Here is a 20108-nt window from a genome sequence, read left to right on the forward strand (position 1 = left end):
AATTCTCTTGGTTCCATATTAGGAGTCTCTGTGCCCTTGTTTTGATGTGTTACATGTTGTATTTGAAATGAGATACATATGTCATAGCAAGTAGTTTCATGCAATCTGGAGTCCGGAGTGCTTCTGTTCTAATTAGTGGAACATGAGAGTGAAGCTACAGCTTTGCACTGGTGGAGAAAAAAGGTCTGAAAATAGGAGAGCATTGGAAGAATTCCCCATCATAATGGACAGAAGTGGAAAGAACAATCATATATTATTGTTGGAATCTTGAAATTCTTTAGAAATATGAGTCTCGGATTTATTATTGACTCATATATTGAACCATCTAATTCAATAAATATTTATTGAATCAACTATGTGCCAGGTACTATTGTAACCATATCTTTTCCACAATATTTTATTTTAGCATCTTATTAATATGCTATTGTTATTATTTTGTTTTTTTGTTTTTTTTTTTAACAGGGGTCAATTTTACAGCTCGCTCCAGGCTGTTTGCTGTCTTACCTGCAACTCCATCCGAGAGGCCCACCATCATCCTGGCTGCTTCCCTGTGCTCAGGGGTCTCGTGGCTGGCTCTGTGCTGCCTCGTATGCTGTTGGTTTAAGAAAAGCAAAAGCAGAAGTATGTAAATTTTTTTTTAATAAAAATATCTGAAGGAAATGCCATCATGTATATTAACTATTCTTTTTCTTCCCCCAAAGAGACATTTTTATGAGCCTCTGTAACATATCAAACCACATGGAGCCAAATTACTCAACTCATACAGTAGAGACAAGGATTGTCTAATTCTAAATAATAATAATAGCAATAATGATGTCAGCTCTTATTTTTGAATACTCACTATGGATAGGATTCTAAGTACTTTAGAGATGTGAATTCATTCAATTCTCCCAACAACTCTATGAAGTAGGTACTAAGTACTACATCTGTGTTTCAGGGGTGGAGCATGAAGCCCAGAAAGGCTAAGTGACTTGCCCAAGGTCTCACCACCAGGATCAAACTGGGTAGTTTGGTTCTTTCCATATCTGACTCTCTGAAACACTGTGCCGTACAGCCCAGGTGACCCTCCAAAAGGAGAGTTCAATAAAGGGGAAATGTCCTCTGCTTTTTCAGAAGAAGGAAGAGAGTGCTTGGTGTGGTTTTTTTTTTTTTTTTTTTTTCCACTAGGAGCATAGAAATTGTGTTCTTAGGCATTTTCCCAGAAGCTGATCTTTTTCTTTCTTTCTCTTTTTTTTGGGGGGGGGGGCGCGGGGGCAGTGGGTGGAGACATGGATGAAACACTTTGATATTAGGAGATACTAGGAAACCAAAGTGATAAGGAAGAGTGAGAATAAAAGAGGTGAAATGAGGAGAGGCAAAGAGAGAAAGTGAAAAATTAAGAAAGGAAAGAGGAGGTAGCATGGTGCCACCACTAGACAGTTCACTATGCTTGGATTTCTGAGAGATGCTGAGGGATGGAAGCTCCACTAGATGCTCTTTAGTTTGAACCAAGCTTCAGCCTGGTCTCTCCCTCCCTCCCTGGCATCACCAGGCTTCACAGACTTAAAGAAAACTCAAGGATCCCTTGTCTTTCTCAAGAAGAATGGGATCTCATCCTGGATTGTTGCCTGTGATTTGTTGAATCACGGATTTTGGTCTTTGTTTTAAAATCTAAAAATCTGTGTGTGTGTGTGTGTGTGTGTGTGTGTGTATGTGTGTATATGTGAACAGTGCTTTCTGGTTTGAAAGTAAAGACCTTTCATAATTTTTAATCTCATGGTTCGTAAAGTAGGTGATTTAATTCTCATCCTCCATTTTATAGCTAAACCTCCCAGCCATGGAGGGACTGTCCTCTAAGCTCGCTCACCCCATCTCTTCTCTTTTGTTCACCCAACTCTAGAGGAAGCTTCTTCCTGCAGTTACTAACGTTATCAGTTATCTCAGTGTCCTCTTTTTGCTTTCTCAATCTTTCAGTATCTTTGGACACATTTCCCTGTATTTAATTTCCATATTTTCTTGACTGGACACAGACTTCTAACTTTCTTTTAAAAAATTTAAAGAGATTAGGAGGAACTTCATGAAAAAATACATAGTCATCAGTTCTGTATGAATAATTTCTATTTCCCTCTTTATATCTTTCTGTATTTTTCATATTGCTATAATTAGCATTTATTACTTTAGAATCAGAGAGGATATTGTTCCCCATCTTCCTCCTAGAAAGTGATTCTCTGATCCAGCTGTACAGACTAGAGCAGCACTTTACAAAATTTTGATCTCGGGACCTCATCACACTTTCAGTAATTATCGAAATCCCCAAAGAGCTTTCGTCCCCGTGTGTTCTATCCATCAGTATTTCCAAATCAGAAGTTAAGAGAGAACATGTAAAGCTTATTTATTAATTTATTTTAAAATACAAATAAGACGTGCATTATATGTTAATATAACATATTTTTAATTTAAAAACTATGTTTTAAAAATATATAGTGAAAAGAATGACATTTTTTATAAACCTCTTTAATGTCTGCCTGAAAAAAAGTCAGCTGGATTCTCTTAGCAGCTTCTGCATTCAGTCTGTTGCAATGTATTGTTTTGGCTGAAGTATGTGAAGAAAATCTAGCCTCACGCAGATACATAGTAGAAAAAGGAAGAGTATTAATAACCTTTACAGATACCATAGACATTCTTCTTTGATACTGCACCCAACCTGGACAAGAGGAAGTTACTTAAAGGTACATCTCAATGTACTTTTTATATTGTTACATGAAAATGCACCAGCCTACCTTGTACTTTGAATGGAGATTTTGCCCATGTGTGATTTTGAAACATTATGCTTTGGCCATTTAGAAAATGTTGTTTCACTGAGTTATGCAGGTCTACAAAATGCTGATATATTTCCTTCTATAATTAAAAAAAGAATCAAATTAATATCAACAGAATTAGAAATCTGTGAAGCTTATAGTAGTTGATAAAAATTTTCTAAAGTTCTAAAATTTCCCATGTGAGCTTGATTTATATCACTGGCAACAAATACTGTCAATCGTTTCTTTGAAGTTACAGGCTCACTTCATTTACTTAAAAAAAAAATCTCCCAAGTACCAAAGTATGAATAACCATAATTTGTCTTTCAATCATTCTTTCAAGTTCTTTCAATGTAAAAATGGTGTCCTGTGAAAAAAATCAACTAGTTCAGCTCAAAACTCAATCACAAAAGTGCCTTTCCTTGAGAAAATCATCATATGTCTTGGCATGGCATTATCTGACATCATATTACAATTTATTTTTTTTTTCTTCTGCCATCCAAACTAGAATAAAGGCTCTATAAGGGCAGACCTGGTCTTTCATACTTATCATTGGCTTTCCAGTGCCTAGAACAGTGCCTGGCATGAAGAATGTAAATGTATTTTTATTAATATATTTAATGAATAAATGAATAGGAGAGAAGGCATCACTCTAGTCAAGAGCAGACTGAAGATATAAAGTCTTCAATCAAAAGCACACAGCTGTATGAGCTCTGTGGATTGCACCAATGCCAATTTCCTAGTTTTGATGTCATACAGTAGCAGTTATACAAGTTGTTGGAAGTAGAGAGAAGGCTGGGTGAAGGTGCATGGGTCATCCCTGTACATTTCTTTTGACACTTTCTGTGAATCTATAATTATTTCAAAATAAAATGTTTTTAAAAAGTATTAGGAACATTGCAGCTCTGGTCAACAGAAAGATAACACGAACCACCAAAGTGAGACACATAGTGTCATTTTCTAGCAGCCATTGAACCTTAAATATCAAGATAATAATTCAACATGTAATGGATATAAAAATATTAGATATCTTACATTTTTGAAAAATCAGGTGTGTATTTTACACTTACGGGACATCTCTTTTTGAACTAGTCACTTTTCACATGTTCGGTAACCACATGTGGTGGCAACTATATCGGATGGTAGTTTTATACCTCAATGTTGTGGTCAGTATATGGGATTTTATTTCGTTATTCCTTAAGCTCTGAGACTATTAAATGCATTGTACTGCATGTATATCACAATAATTTGGGGGGAGCGGAGAAGGGAAATATTCTAACACTTAGGGCCCATTTATAATAAAAATGTCACTTTATTCTAAAAAAAGCCAATGTATTTTTTCATTAATACAGAAATAAAAAGTGAAGAGATTTCTGAATCCCAGACTAATGATCAAAAGAATCATAGCCACGTCTCACCCAAACGCCAAGTAGAGACTGAAAAAGAAGGTACCATGATGGCAGAAGGTAAGCTTGGACAATGGGATGATTCCCACAAGAGAAACAAACCCATTGTGTGTGAACTGTAGCCTCCCGCTGGCTGCCAGTTTCTGAATCAGTTTAATTTATAGCCCCTTCTTTAGCCTTTGTTACTTCTTCTCAAGGAAATTATACCCCAGCATAAGAACACACGAGTCCAGCTGATTCACTCAGCTACTAACCAGTTATTCGAGTTGACATTTATATATATTTTTTCTTACTAGAAGATTATGGGTTTAACATTTGAATTCATTATATAGAGGAAAGAAAAACCAGAGTATAGGCATATAATCTTTCCCTTAGCTAGTGCAAAGCTGCCAGTTTGGCAACATAATTGAATCTGGGAAAGAAGAGAATGGAGTTGCCAAATACCAACTATGCAAAGTAGATTGAATGCAGAACCCTCAAGAAATAAGTCAGCTCTGTTAAGCTCTGCTTTGTTGTTTAGTTGTACTTTTTGCAAAAGGTATTATTTGCCTACGTTGTGCATGATGCCAGATGATTTTGTTTGTTATATTGTTAAATTGTCATTAGAGTTGCTGCCAAGCAGAGAAAAGGTAAGCATTTATCGCAGACCAATGTTTTGTCCTTCTAAGGACACAGAAATTACAAAGACAATGGGCAGAACACAAGATGGATTTGCCAAGTGCGAGTATGGTGTATGAAAAATACTCATGAAACTTCCATGGATCTGAAATATTTTGAAACATACGCTCTAACTAGGAGAATATTCCTTTTTTCCCCTAAATAATAGCCAATTATCATGATATTTTCTGCTCGAAAAGGAATCCAGATCTTACCGGTTCTGAGTGGATGTTTCACCAAACCATAGCAGTCCGAAGTTGTTCTGCCTCTAATGAGTTTAATGAACTCTGGTGACTGTGTGTATCTATGTATCAGTTTGTTTGCCTGTTTGGATTTTTTCCCACAGAGTAAATGCGGTTTTTTTTGTTGTTGTTAAGTTTCCCATCAAATTAGCCATCCATACTCCATTCACCTCGTGGACCTGCATCAAAAAGTAGTAGGGAATGTGAGTGGGTGGGGGTGTGAAGGATGAAGATAGAGAGAAGGGGGCAGGAGATCTTTCTAGATTCCATCTAAGACCACTTCGACTTTGGTTTCCAGAAGCTTCTTGTCCATATTATGGCATGCAAATTCAGGACAGGTGTTTGAAAATGGTCCTCTGAACCCAGCTCTGTGTAGAAGGGCATATTCAACTGCATTTTCCAGCAACCAGCAGGAGTGATGCTAATCTTTCCCCTAATCTAATATGGCCATTTACATGAATCTCAGTTTCCCGGCTTAAATTAACTACATTACACAGTCCACAATGCCTGGATGTTTTATTAAGGGACATTTTTTTATGTGGGAGCTTATTAATAAATTATCAGAGATGAAACAAGGGACAGGGCTCCTGTGGAAGAGTTTAGATTGAAGAGACAGAAGAATGAAAGAGGCCATTTTATTAGGACCTCCAAGTTAAAAATAGAAAGATGTGTGATCCAAATCCTCCCCTGGGGATCAGAGAGGATTTGTTTTCTTATCTTCTAAGCTTTGTCCGAATCTTAAGAGCATTGTTTCCAAGGGAAGTAATTAGGCATCTCTTGCTTTTCTTTGGAGATTATTACCAGCTACAAAACACCTAATTATTGCTAGCTTTAAATAAATTAGGTTTTATTTTATTATTACCATGGCACTCTAGTTTCCTTTTCCTTCTGTGTTTTTAAACTTGTGGCATTTGCTGATCAAGCGATTGGCTGTCTCTCTCATAAGCACTCTGCAAACACAGAGCATCACCTTTACATATTTAGCTGGTGGAATCAAGCATTTCCACTGTCCAGTAGATTCAGACTGTAAATTCATCATGTTACGGCTTTTAGCAAAAATTGTATGTATGCAACAGGGAAGGGAGTAAAGCATGTATCCCTTGTGTTTTACTTTTACCGGGGTTTTTGACATAGGGAGCATCTGAGCTAGCTTTTAAAATTGACATCCGCTTTTGTCACTTTGCTACTCAGAAGATTTAATGGATTACCAGCCTCAGTTAGAGAGGCAGGAGAATGTGACAGTTAAGAGCGTGAAACTCGGGTGTCAGCAAGACTGGGTTTAATCCTGATTCCCTTGTTGACTTACTTCGTGGCCTCAAGCAGGTCCACAGTCCTCTCTGTGCCTTTCGGTTTCCTCATCAGGAAAATTGTCCTAATAATATTGCCCACACTCAGATGCTGTGATGCTGATTGAGTTAATGTCACTCTAGAGTGCGGAAAGATTCCTGGCGTGTTGTATGTGCTGTGTATGTGTTATTTATTGTTGGTCTTTCTTGTTACTTAGGACTCAACGCTCTCCAAGACCTGACTCCACCCTGTCTTCCTCCTCCTACTCTGGTTGCACCTTCTTGCCCCCTCCTCACACTCACCTGTTCAAACCTCCTCAAGCTTTTCAGCACCAGCTGGTATGCCCTTTTTTTTCATAAAATCTTCTCTAATCCTCCCCACCTCAATGAAAATGAATATTTTCCTCTTTGGGGTTCCAAAAATACTGAAATCATACCTCCATAGTATCACTTAACGGTTTTTGGAATTTGTTATATAAAGATGGCTCTCTGTTCGCACAGGCCAATGGTTCTTAACTGGGGCAATTTTGTCTCCCAAGTAGGGTGACCAAGTCATCCTGGCTTTCCTAGAACTTTTCGTAGTTTTAAAAATGAAAACCTTGTGTCTCAGTAACTCCTTCAGTCTCAGGCAAATTGGGACATGTGGTCATCCTACCTCCAGCGGATCCTTACATGGTCTGGAGACATTTTTGTTGTCACAGCTTGGGGGAGGAGGATGCCCCTAGCATCTAGTGAGAAGAGATCACCCCCACCGCAAAGATGATCTGGCTCAAGATGTCAGTGATTCCAAGGTTGAGAAATCCTGGCAGAAGCGATTACTCGTTTTTGTAACATTTAGGTGAGAGATTGCTGGAATTACAATGAATGAACTTAAATTTTATCTTCCAGTACATATTAAATAAGTATTTATTTATTTCCTGAATTTTTTTGTGCCTTATATGGTCCTCTCTGTATAGTTACAAAGAGGTGATATTTGGCTACCTATCCTTTATGAATTTCTAATATGATTGGGACATAAGAATAATATTTTGGGGAAAATGAAAGAACAATTCCAGGCAATAAACAAGTAAGTGTAAAGCAATCACAACAAACAATATGTATTTGAAGAATTTGAAGAGGGGAGAGAATGCCAAAGGAGAGAAAGAATGCCATTATCCTAAGCTACATGTTTAGTGCTTCCAGCTCCCAAATCATATCACACGGTTTCAAATCCCATTTGCTAAGGGTTTAATTGTGTATTTTGCACAAACTCAGGTTCACAGAAGAGCAGGGAAGGAGCCCTGCTTTGCTCTGCTGGAGCTCAGTTTTGTACCATTCCTTCTCGACTGTTCCCTGATTCCCCTTATTTGGTTAATATCCCCCAAATTTCCCAGGCTAGACACCTCAGAGTTACCTTTAACTGCTAGTCTCCCGTTACCACCCTGCCCCCTTGCTTGCTAGGTTTTATCAATTCCACCTCTGTTGTGTCTTGGTTTTCATCTCCCACCCACTCCATTTCCCAGATATATCTTCAGTTCAGCCTCAGTTAACACACTCCTTATAGATGTTCTTCCTTCACTCTTTCTCTTTTCCCACAAGGACAGTATTCCCTGTACACAGAGAATAAGACTCTTGGTTTCAAGATACCCTTCTATAATGTACCCACAGATCTAAAGTTTCCATTCTTTCCAATCCCAGATTAAATACTTTTTCTCTTTTTTTCAAAATATTTTATCTAGGAGGAATAGTCCCCTTCTCTCAACTTTTGTGACACCTCCTTTTTATTCATTTAACACCTTTTATATGTAATATAATTATTTGTTTTTATCTTGTCCAGATTCCTCTGTTTAAGCTCTGTATCTTTTCTAATCCCAGCAGCACCTTTACCAGAGGGTGTTAGGACATGAGACCATTGATCACCATTGTTGAGTAAATGGTGAAGGTAGAGATGAAATGAGCCTTTCTCCTTTCCCTCTCCCCTTTCCAGAGACCCCTGGATTCCAGCAGTTCCTACAACTGCTGACAAAAAAAAAACGGCTACTCATCTCATCTAAAAGAGATGGAGAAATTTTATCCTGGTTCATAAGATTAACAACAGGACAATGGCCACACATGTTTTGGGTCCTAACAATGGGCAAAAAGCGACAACTTCCTTCCAGGCGATGCTGTCTGCTGGCCACCTGAGTTTCCTCTCCCAGTTTCCTGGGGACTGCCTTTTTTTTTTTTTTTTTTAGAGCTAAGGGTCTGGCTTTTTACTTATTTATTTATGGCTGTGCTGGGTCTTCGTTTCTGTGCGAGGGCTTTCTCTAGTTGGGGCAAGCGGGGGCCACTTTTCATCGCGGTGCGCGGGCCTCTCACTATCGCGGCCTCTCTTGTTGCGGAGCACAGGCTCCAGACGCGCAGGCTCAGTAATTGTGGCTCACGGGCCCAGTTGCTCCGCGGCATGTGGGATCCTCCCAGACCAGGGCTCGAACCCGTGTCCCCTGCATTGGCAGGCAGATTCCCAACCACTGCGCCACCAGGGAAGCAAGCCCCTGGGGACTGCCTTTGTCTTTGCAGGACAGCTACTGCTGGAGATCTCAGTGCTGCCTTCTCCAAATCGTACCCTGATCTGTGTCTGGCTACTGGTCACTATTGTGTGTGTGTATGTGAAATACATGCCCCGAATGTTGGGAATGAAAGACTGACATGTGAAAAGGGGCTCCATACCATGCAAGTGTGACCATAAACATTAACTTCGTGGATTTCTTATCTCTACCACATTTGAATTCTACTGACTGTATATGCTGTGTGTTGTGAATGTAAAATAAAAAAGACTGTCAGTTTACCTTTTTGTAAGTACAAATCTATAGGAATGACAGGGAGAGGAGAGGAGAGGAGAGGAGAGGAGAGGAGAGGAGAGGGCTGGCCTCAAGATGTCTGGAAACAGTGAAGAGCAAAACAGTTTAGAACAAGAATTTGTCCCAAGTTCCCAAGAAAGTAAAACTATATTTGGAAGTTATTAATAAATAGCATGTCCATGCCATATAATAAAAAGATATGAACATCTCCTAATTTAAAGACATAAATAAAATCTATCACTTACTCCTTAAGGAAACTTTAAAATAAACTAACCAGGAATAAATAAGATGCCTGGTAAATAAGATGGAGAGTTCCAATGCTATTTGCAACCGAGATCCAATATTACCTTTAACAATGGAATATTAGAAGAATTCCTACTTAAATGAGGGTAAAACACAGAGCTCATTCTTACCATAATTTTATAACATATATTTTGGAATAGGAAGAAACAAAGTCAGATATAAAACAAAATTTAGAGGACAATTTTGGAGAAAATATACAATGATTTGCAGATGATTATTTAATGATAACTTAAAGATTCAACCGCTAACTGCTATAATTTATAAATAACTTGAGTAACTTACTCAAATATAATGTCAATCTATGCAAAAATCATACTGTATAAGCCAATGGTATACAGTTAGGAAAGACAAAGAAATACACATTAGTGACAAAGAATATGCTGCCTTGGAGAAAAAAATCTAAACAAGAGCTATATGGGACTTATATAAAAAATAAACTATATTTTATAGAATAGTTTAAAGAGAAGACTTGAATACATAGGGAATTACAACATGTTTCTAATTAGGTTGACTAATATTGCAAAGACCTCAGTTATTTCTATATTAACTTTGGTTTAACACAGTTCCAATTATTTTATACAGGAGTAGAACAGCATAAGATGATTCTAAAATTCTTCAGAAACTATAGATCAATACTAGAAAACTAACTTTTTACAGGAAATTGGTTTTTTTTGGCAATGGGAAAAGTTAGCTCAACCAGAGAGATAATATTTATGTCACTATTCTTCAGACAATGTGATACTGACACAAGAATATATGAGCACATTATGAGAAATAATCTCAATTAGGTATAGATATAGATACTAGATATAGAAATGTAATATGTGATGGAGATAATAAAAATAAAGGAAAACACAAGCATTAGTCTATAAATGGGGCTGTAAATTTGACTATTTAGAACATTTTTTAATCTAGATGCACACTTCAAAAAATATACCAAAGTAAACTGTAGATAGATTAATGAGTTAAACTAGGTTTACTAAAACATAGCCATTGCTAGAGTATTACAAACATAATAAAGTGGAGATCACTTATGATATGTGGGATTAAAGGCATTTTTTTCTTTATCTTCTAAAAATTTTCATACTTCCTGATTTGCCATGCATTGTTTATTAAAAATAAATAATAATTTTTCATTTAAAGGAACAAATAATCTAGAAAGGACATTGGTGATAGTATTTATAATATTTATCCATTAATATTAATTAATACTTACCAATTAATAATGAATAATTTAATGTTATTTATTAATTATGTATATGTCTTCTTCAACATGTGGGCAGGACTGTGCCCTTATTGACAAATGAGAAGCCAAAGTGGAGTCCATTCTTTATGTTGGCTGATCAGCCATCCATCTTGCTGCTTTAGATCCTATTTAGGCTTCAAAATAGAGGTCATTATACTGGGTCTTTTGTACTGAATCCAGGTCATCCAACACTAAATGCAGCACATGGAGACTGTGCTATGAAAATATAAAGAGTGGGAGTGGTGTGGGGAGAGGGGAGATTCATTGTTAATTATCCCATTGCAAAAGAAACCAATGAGTGAAATAAGTCAGACAGAGAAAGACAAATACTGTGTGATTATCACTTATATGTGGAAACAAACTAGTGAATGAAACAAAAAAGAAACAGGAAAAAAAAAAGAAGCCAATGACTACTACCCACACAAATTTTTAAAACCATAGCTCAGCATATTTGTTGCCCAAGAAAGTTCTGGAAGCCAAAAGAGATCAAGGTTACCTGGAAAAGTTTCGCTGACTGTGGATGAACCTGGATGGACCCAAAACCACGGAGTCTTCCTTTTCATAGAGAAAGGATCTGTGTTCCCATAGTTTACCCCATTCTTCCTGAAACTTGATCAAACCCACAAATGGGACTCTGAGATAACGTGGAGGAGCAATGTGAAATGCTATCTTTCCATTTTAATGGGGACTCACCAATGAGATGGAGGTGGAGAGGAGGCATGCCGTTTCATATGATTTGATACTCACTATTCTTCCTTCCCTAAAACCCAAATATTCAGCTGAATGCCTTAGGACACATATCTGCTATAAATTCATTTTTTTATCTCATTTGTCTAAGATCTAAGCTTCCTGTGGAGGTCCAAGATCAAAGGATCGGATTCCTTCTGATGTCGGTGCTGACATATAATGTGTGCTGACTTAGTTCTGTCTATAACCTCACAGTGGGAAGTGGCCAGCCTCCCTCGGCACCTTTACTCAGTGCACTCTCATTTCAGCTGGGGAGTCTGTCAGCTATGTTGCTGATTGGAGCTGCCATGTAAATAATTCATGGGAGATTTTTAAATGGTTTTGGGCCTGCAAAGGAAAGCTACACTCGTGTTAGTCTTTTATGAATAGACGCAGACCTGAAGAACAAGGGGGAATAGATTTCCAAAGACGGTCTCTCAAAAACAGAATAACAATACCTTCAATGGATTGAAAATAGGTGACTTGCAGTGTTTGATTCCCCTTATATGAGATGGTATTGTTTGTACCAAGGGATAAAAATTCAAAGCCCTTTTTCCTTTTTAAACTTTGCTTCTATCTGACAATTGATTATTCTTGTTGTTTGGTTATTTGCTGATCTTGATAAACTATATCTTTTCCTCCTGGTGGGAGCGGTAATTATAGAGATGACACCAAGCTCAATACTTGGCATAGGATTGGGCTTAACAGAGGGGCAAGGTTAATGGCAAAAAAAGTTCCTTCCCTGAAGGAACTCAAAGTCCTAAGAGGAAGATGAGACTCTCATACAAGGAAAGGTGTCCAATAATAGAAAGCGTTGCCCAAGTCAAATGAGAAACTCCAGCCAGCAAGTATTGAGGCACAAAGCAATGTAGTTTGAGCTGTCAAGGAACAGTTCTGGAAGGATTTGAAGATCCCATAGTGAGACTAGGATAACCTGAAAGCTCTAAGCAAGAGAATTATCCCATAGTTAGAGGACCATGGCAGGTACATGCTAGGCAAAAGGACTGTGGAAGAAGAGAGAGAAGATTTGGATAATGTGGGCTTCGCAGAATATTAATTGACACATCATCAAAACTATATAAGGAACATGATTACTATATCTTGTTTTACTGCTCCAAATCAAAAGTGTGTTATATATATTTTATAGAGAGAGAGAGTACTCATATTTATATTATGTTACTATTACCTTCTTTCTTCCTCACCTCAGCTCCCATTCATTGTTAGATTAAATCGAGGTGGGAAATTGTTACCCTTTGCCTCAGTATTGTCTCTTACACCATGATATAGACATGATGACTGTCTCCTAACACAAGCCAAGATGGGTCTCAGTAAACTAAGAGAGAAGCATAATACACAGGTTCATAAACTAACATCTACCTTGTATTTAAAACTATACATGTACCAAAAGTTCACATTATGCATTTGGTGGTGAGATATGAGATAAGCAGGGATGGGAAATGTCATGCCCCACTCTCATGCATGTATCCAGCCAGACTTTCTTCTTAACTCACTGCTATCTTAACTTTACACAGTATTGTGTGGTTCTCACAGTACAGACTCTGGAGCCACAAATCTTGACCTCTGTAATGTAAGTAAGGTCTGCCATTCCTTTATATGTTGTCTTGAGAAGTTACTTAATCTCTTTGTATCTCAATGGCCTCCCTTCTAAGAGGGAGATAATAATAGCACTTACTTCACAGAATGCTGGTAAGGATTAAATTATATATATGTATATATATGTATGTATATATTTTTATATACATACATATATATGTATATATGTATATACATACATATATATATAAAATATATATATATATATATATATATATATATATATATATATAAATTGGTGGCCAGCATGTGATAATTGCTATAATTGCTATATAAGTGTTACTTTAAATGATTATTATCCTTTCTCTCTTCAAAGAACACATACTGGAATGTAAAATGATGAGTATCACTAACATAGAATAATTTTGAATTTCCTTTAATTTGTTTAAAAACAATAATTTAATAAAATTATTTAAAAAGTTGAACTATAGCATTTTATTGTTTGTAAAAATAGATTGATACATACCTCAACACTTAATGAATTATGAGGATGAGACATTTATGAGTTAGGAAATACTTTCTGAAGGAAGTGAGAAATTTGGGGAGGGGAGTAAAAGAAGGCAGAGAGTTTTGAAAGACAGCATGGAAAAAATATTTCAGGCCTAGGGTGTGTTTTCTTATAGGTTGGTAATTATATATACACACTCATATGGATATGTGTTTATTTATATATTTATATAAATATATATTTCTATAAATATATATTTCTATATATATTTATATATCTCTGCATATGTTTATATTTATGTTTTTGTAAAATCAAAAATACTTAAATGATGAATTTGGCATAAAAGCCAAAAGTATTAATAAGACTGGTTTTTAGAGCTCACATTTCTAAATACAAGTGTGAGTTAACCCACTTGGTAAGGTCTGACTCTGGCCTAATTTTCATATTTAAGCTGCCATGCTTACAATGAAAAATCCTGATTGACTTATCAACATCATAAAAGTTTTTTTCTGGGAAGCTATATTATCAAATTTGTGTTAGATAGTTAATATTAATTATCAGTTGGGCTTAGGATATCGTGTTTTTCTTTTTTTTTTTGAAAAAGTATGTATTCTCAAAGATATTTGGAAATCGATAAGGTGATATAACTCAATCTTTAATTATTTGGATATATCTTTTTAGGAATGCTAAATATGCAAAATGTGCAATCAGCTGATTGGGAAGTAGGTCTATTTCTTCTCCTCCTTCTTTTCTCTCACAGATTTGAGGATGAAGGTCATGCTGGGCAAGCTGAACCAACTCCCCCATCAGTCACTGAATGGTGTGTCCAGAAGGAAGGTAAGCCGCTGTGCAGTCCAAGAGGAAGGTGGCAGCCGAGAAGAGGCCGAGGCTGCTGTGCCTGCTCCCAGTATTACCAGTGTCGCATCACAGGGGAACACCTGTGCTTTGGGCTCTCCTGCTCAGCAGGTGTACCTGCAGGAGACTGGGAGCTGGAAGGAGGCCCAGGAGCAGGTGCTCCGATACCAGCTGTCAGGCCAAGATCAGCTGCTGCTGCCCTGCCCAGACCTCAGACGAGAGACGCAGCGATTGCAGGGCCGGAGTCGCCTGGGCAAGGAGCATGTCAGCCTGGGGCTGTCCCAGGAGAAGCCAGCCTCCTGCGGTGCCACCGAGGCATTCTGCCTCCATTCAGTACGTCCGGAGGCTGTTCAGGAGCAGCTGTGATCAAGGAGTAGTGAGGGCATTTGGGCTGAAAGTCATAACGTTCAAAATATATCTGGCTCATGATGAGCAGGGGAGATGAGGCCTGACCAGTCTGGACACTAAGAAGGGAGAATATGGACTCTGAATTCTCTGTTTTCAACTTCAAGACGGAAGACAGTCATATAAATGAATGTACATTGAAATGGTATCTGATACATCTTTTGTATTTATCACGAATCCTAGTCCAATGTCAGGCAAATAATAGGTTCCCAAATACTAGATAATTTTTTACTTGTTTTTAGCTTAAGCTGGTTATCTTTCTGATTTACCAATTTTAATAATGGTGTAATGCTGATTTATACCAGTAGGGGGTGGTATTAAGCTTCCTCTAGGATGATCACCCACAAAGCTTTGGGCTTCTCTTATTGAAGGGATCATGAAAAAGTCTGGTCTGCTACAGCTATTTCTGCAGTGTTAAAGCAAAACATTTCTTTTTCCTATGGGAATATTTGAAGGACAGGAGAAGACCCCGCTCCCTGGTCTGTCAGACTTACCTGGCAACCACCTGGTTTTTCACAAGATGATTTTACTTCATGGCTTGAATTCAATCATTATTAGGAGCCCACAGTTGAGCAAACATACCAAGCTTGCACCTCATGAGTACTGACACGTGGAAATTGAGATTCTCTTGGGCTTTGCTGAGATTTTAGTTGAGGACAAAATATAAAAATAGCAAGTTTGGGTAAGGAAATTGTCCATGGACCACAGTTATATTTTTCAATAGTTCTTTCTGTTAATAACTGAGTCAAATTTACAAGTGGAAAAAAACTGTATTGGGAGACTAGCAATGACCAAGTGGCCAAGTGGATTATCAGCTAACTTAATTATTAGAGAACAGCTTTTTGGAGAAGATAGTGCATAGGAGAGATTACATCATGTGCAGCCTCTCTAGGCTGTGTGCTAGGGGTTCAGATGGAGACCAGAGCAGAGGGTTAGCTATGCTGATAAGTTGAGTAAGGATATGAAAGGCAGTTTCACCCAATTCACACATTTGCAGAGGGCCCATCTGTGTCCAAACTAACTGATACTTTAAGCAGCCTGTGTCCTTGGCTGTGGATCCAGAAGGTCTTATGCACCAAGGGAGTAAAGCCAAGACCACAAAGGTGAAGAAAATATCTAGAAAGAACTTGCTCTGAGCTTTTCCCTAAATCGAAACCAGGATTTTCCAATCTCTGAAAGATGAAGGGGCTGTCCTATGTTTGAATTAGAGCAGAGGAAGGAAACACACTCTACCATGGCAGAATTTTAAACAATGATGTCCTGGAATTAGCCCTGGAGGAGGTATTAATGGCAGAAAGTCATCATCTGAGGGCATCAGCGGGAAAGTATGTCTCACTCTACCATGAGCTGGCAGGGAAGTGCTCAGCCCCTGTGTCCATTCTTTAGGTGTCTTGCAGACATCTCAGATCTTAAAGCTGCCCCTGAAAGGAGGTAAGCAGTCTTCTCTGTGACACTGTGTTGGATTCTCTGGGTCCTCAGAGAGCTGTGATCTTTCACTACAAAAACATTTCAGAAGTTAAGGCTTTTGAGGAGTAGAAAACTGCCCACTAAGGGTTGTCTGTACATTCTCCCTTTCACCACCTCCAATTCCAGCCCAGGTGTCTTTCCTGAGCTCTATATTGTTTATCGAGCTGCCTACTGAGAACTTCCACTAGGTTATCCCACAGCCACTACAGGGTTAACAGGGCCTAAAACCTGCTTCTCCTCAGGCTTGCCCTCACACAATGCATGGCATGACCACATTCAGATTAGAAATCTAGAAGTCACCCACGACTTCTCCTTCTATCTAACCCTTCCCCAAAAGTCAGCTACCAGCTCTTATTTCTACACCTTCTTTACCCTTCTCCCAATCTCTACTATCTTCTTATCCATCCTCCATGTGCTAAACACTGATCTTTTTGGAAGGCAAGTTTGATCCTATGCCTCTGGCTGGGAACAACCATAATCAACCTATTAATTTTACCCTAGCAAAACCTAGGATCCCTGAGTCCAGAATGGACTCTTTGGGCCTGAACGGCAGCCAGAAATATCCAGAGTAACTTGCAGGGCTCTTGCATGTGTCATGGGATTTCAGAGCCTAGCCAGAATCCCCAACCCATAGTTAAGGCAGTTCTTTTTTTCCTCCTCAAAAAATGGGAGAATTGGGTAAATTCTGGAAGCAAAGAGAAGAGTTCTTGGTTCCGTTTTGTCTGGAGATGAGCTGATTAAATAAAGCCCCACTGTAGGTCAACCCTAAACTTACTCAGACCATTAACATAGTTCCCGAACCCAGTAAGTGTTTCCCAGCAGTAACAAGCCTTACCCTTTATTCAAATAAGTAATTTTAAAATGTCTTGTTGCTGTGTAATTTCAAAGGACCTCTTCTTGCCTCCCATTTCTGATTTTCTATGTGTGATGGACTCCTTTCCTCCAAGATACTGAACAAACTAAAATTCTAGAGAGTTCAAAATTATTTGTAAATATTTATGGATGTTAAAGCTGAGAGGGATGATGGGAGCTAGGGTAGTTTCCACCATCTCTTGAGTTTTGGGGAATGTGTTCAGGGAAGTTACTGGACTCTGACAGAGCTTCGTGTGTCTCTCAGAGTGAGAGCCTGGGCCAATCTGACCAAGGTTGTTTCCTGAAGCAAACTTGCCCATCTCATTGCCCAAAGAGGCTGCTGAGTACTGAGAGGCTTTAGTCCCTCAGGGACGTCCCCTTTCAAGGATTATTCAGTTGAATGACTCCCTTCCATCTAACAGTCTAACTCCAAAAGTATAAAATTACTATACATTGAAATGTATGCAAACTATATGCAAAAATGAGCATGGGGAAATTGAATGTAAATTACATGCAAATATTAATCAACCAAGCTTCTATAAAATGTCATGTACATGTCAATAACAGTAAAGGATTTTAATTAATTCTGTCATTTAAAATTCATGCATTTATTCCATATTTTGTTTCCAGAACTTGTATTGTGTCAATTTTGAAAGAGCTATAAGCAGAAGGAATTACTCTGATGAGTGTAGAACTGTTGATTTCAGCTTACACTATATCACTGTGACAAATTACAGTTATATTTGAGAGGCAAATCACATTTCCAGAACTTAATATTTTTAAAAGGGATAAAACATTTTTTTATAAAGTTAAATGAGGTTTAAATGGTCGAATACATAGATTTGGGTGTTTACAAGTATTCTTCTAGCCTTTTTTATCTTTAGGCCTCAAAAGATTGGGAATTTCTTTGCTTGGAACAATTCAAAAAAAGAATAGATTCTGCCCATAAATCTGGTCTGTTTTGAGACGGAAGGTCTGTTTAACACATTTGTAGGACTTTCTAGAATTTACTGGGATTTGAATTGATTGCTCTATATCATCCCTCATTTCAGTCTCAAAATGACGACTCATTTATTATTATCACTATATCTTTTAACACTTAACATAGGATCGACCCTCTCAGAAGATTGTATCAATAGGTACACATGCAATTGTACTATGCCATTTTATGTAAGGGGCTTGAGCATCTGCGAATTTTGGTATCTGCAGGGGCTCCTGAAACAAATCCCCTATGGATACCGAGGGACCACTGAGGGTAATACGGTATTGTTAGCAGTTGGCACTATGCTGGATGGTAGACCTTCAGAACTTATCATGCATAACTGAAACTTTGTGCCCCTTGACCATCACCTCCCCATTGCCCCCAGCCTCTGGCAATCACTATTCTACTTTCTGCTTCTGAGTATGACTGTTTTAGATCCACATATAAGCAAGACCATATATTATTCATCTATCTATGTTGGCTTATTTCACTTAGATAATGTTCTTTAGGTCCATCGGTGTTGTTGCAGACAGCAGGATTTCCCTCTTCTTTAAGACTGAGTGATAGTCCACGGTGGGTACTGTTTTAAGTCACTCCGTTGCGGTAATTTGTTATGCAGCTATAGAGACACTCTGGTTTCCCTGAAGAAAAGGGGAGCCCAGTCCTCTTGTCTTGTCCTTGCTCCGGTCTCTTGGACATCTCCTGATCTCTTTTTCAGTGGGCATGAATCACTTCCAGCCCCCCAGAAGCTTAAACCCCTCGCTCGACCCGTAGATTACCCTGTGGGCATCTGGATGGCGTCAGTCTTGGTGCCTCTCTGGGTGTCCCACTGGCGCTCGCTCCTTCCAGGGTGGAGGATGCCGGCTCTCAGGTCCTCCAGACACCATGGATTTGTTCCCATCCTGGAACCACAAGATGGAAACAAGCCAGACTGTCCTCGTCTCCCTCTCTCCCTTCTGTCTTCTCATTTCCCAGTCTGTCCCCCCAACTAGATTCTGAAAAAAGTTATTTGCAGCATCCCCATCAGTTCCATGTGTGACAGGAGACTGATGTCAAGTGAGAAAATGAAATGTAAATTTTATTAAACACCCCCTCTCCTCTCTGCGTATCAATCCAGATTCCAGCCGAACATAGCAAATCAAATCCTGCCTATGCCCGGCCTCGGGGCACACGGAAAATCATTCTCCTTAATACCACTCCCTTCTAGTAAAATATTTTTCTGTTTGGTAAATGAAAATTGTAAATGCAAACCCTGTATTAATCCTAGTGAAAAGTATATCTTCAAAATGAACAGTTGAAGGAGAGAGCAGAGAAGAGACGAGGGGAGATTCCGGGGCAAAGGGGAAGAGGTAGGGGATTGGGAAAACAGAATTGTATTTAGCTGTGTCATGCACAGTCCTGGCTGGTGGCTGTGCAGGGATGCATATCCACAGAATAAATGCCGACATTCTTTGAAAGCTTGGACCATCCGGACATTTATCTACATGCTGTCCTGTCTCAGAGATAATAAAGATCTTAAATCTGATACACTGGCTTGAAATTGCATTAGAAATATAGATGCTTCATTCTGGGTGTATGTGCACAATTACAGGCTTGTCTGGAATTTTGACAGGCGATGTCAAAAATCTTGAGAGAAAAATCTTGATTTGGGGTCTTAAGTGTGATTAACTTAGTGGGAAAAAAAAGCAAATTTTGACTGCATATTTATTGAAATAAAAATAACACAAAATTTGAACCAAAAGTGAACATTGAAAATACCATGACTACTTAAAATACACACTCTATTTATCCAAATTCCACTTGACAAATTTAAATGAAAACTGTAAATACTGTTCTACGTTTTTGAAAAAAGAAGTTAATTTATTGAATCTATTTTCTTTTAATTTGCTCATTTTAAGTGGGTAAACTATTTTTGAAATGACATTTTGTCAAGAACATATCGGTATTTGGACCACCTGTTCTGATTTGCCTGAGACTGGAGGGTTTCCAGGATATAAGACTTTCAGTGCGAAAACCAGAAAAC

General features: G+C 38.3%; 1 protein-coding gene across 6 annotated transcripts in view; it reads left to right on the top strand.

Moving 5' to 3' along the window:
* PKHD1 (PKHD1 ciliary IPT domain containing fibrocystin/polyductin) overlaps window positions 1–19711 on the top strand; it is a 446865-nt gene extending 427154 nt beyond the window's left edge. For 5 of the 6 annotated variants that reach the window (XM_061196096.1, XM_061196099.1, XM_061196100.1 and 2 more), the window contains 3 exons: window positions 463–621; window positions 4130–4243; window positions 14285–19711. In XM_061196096.1, the coding sequence (XP_061052079.1) occupies window positions 463–621; window positions 4130–4243; window positions 14285–14745 (734 nt within the window). In that variant the 3' untranslated portion in view covers window positions 14746–19711. The remainder of the gene's footprint in view (window positions 1–462; window positions 622–4129; window positions 4244–14284) is intronic. The other variant, XM_061196098.1, reaches the window with a different exon arrangement.
* The last annotated feature ends 397 nt before the right edge of the window (window positions 19712–20108 follow it).

Source organism: Eubalaena glacialis, chromosome 7 (assembly GCF_028564815.1).
Source record: "Eubalaena glacialis isolate mEubGla1 chromosome 7, mEubGla1.1.hap2.+ XY, whole genome shotgun sequence".
NCBI classification, from domain to species: Eukaryota; Metazoa; Chordata; class Mammalia; order Artiodactyla; family Balaenidae; genus Eubalaena; species Eubalaena glacialis.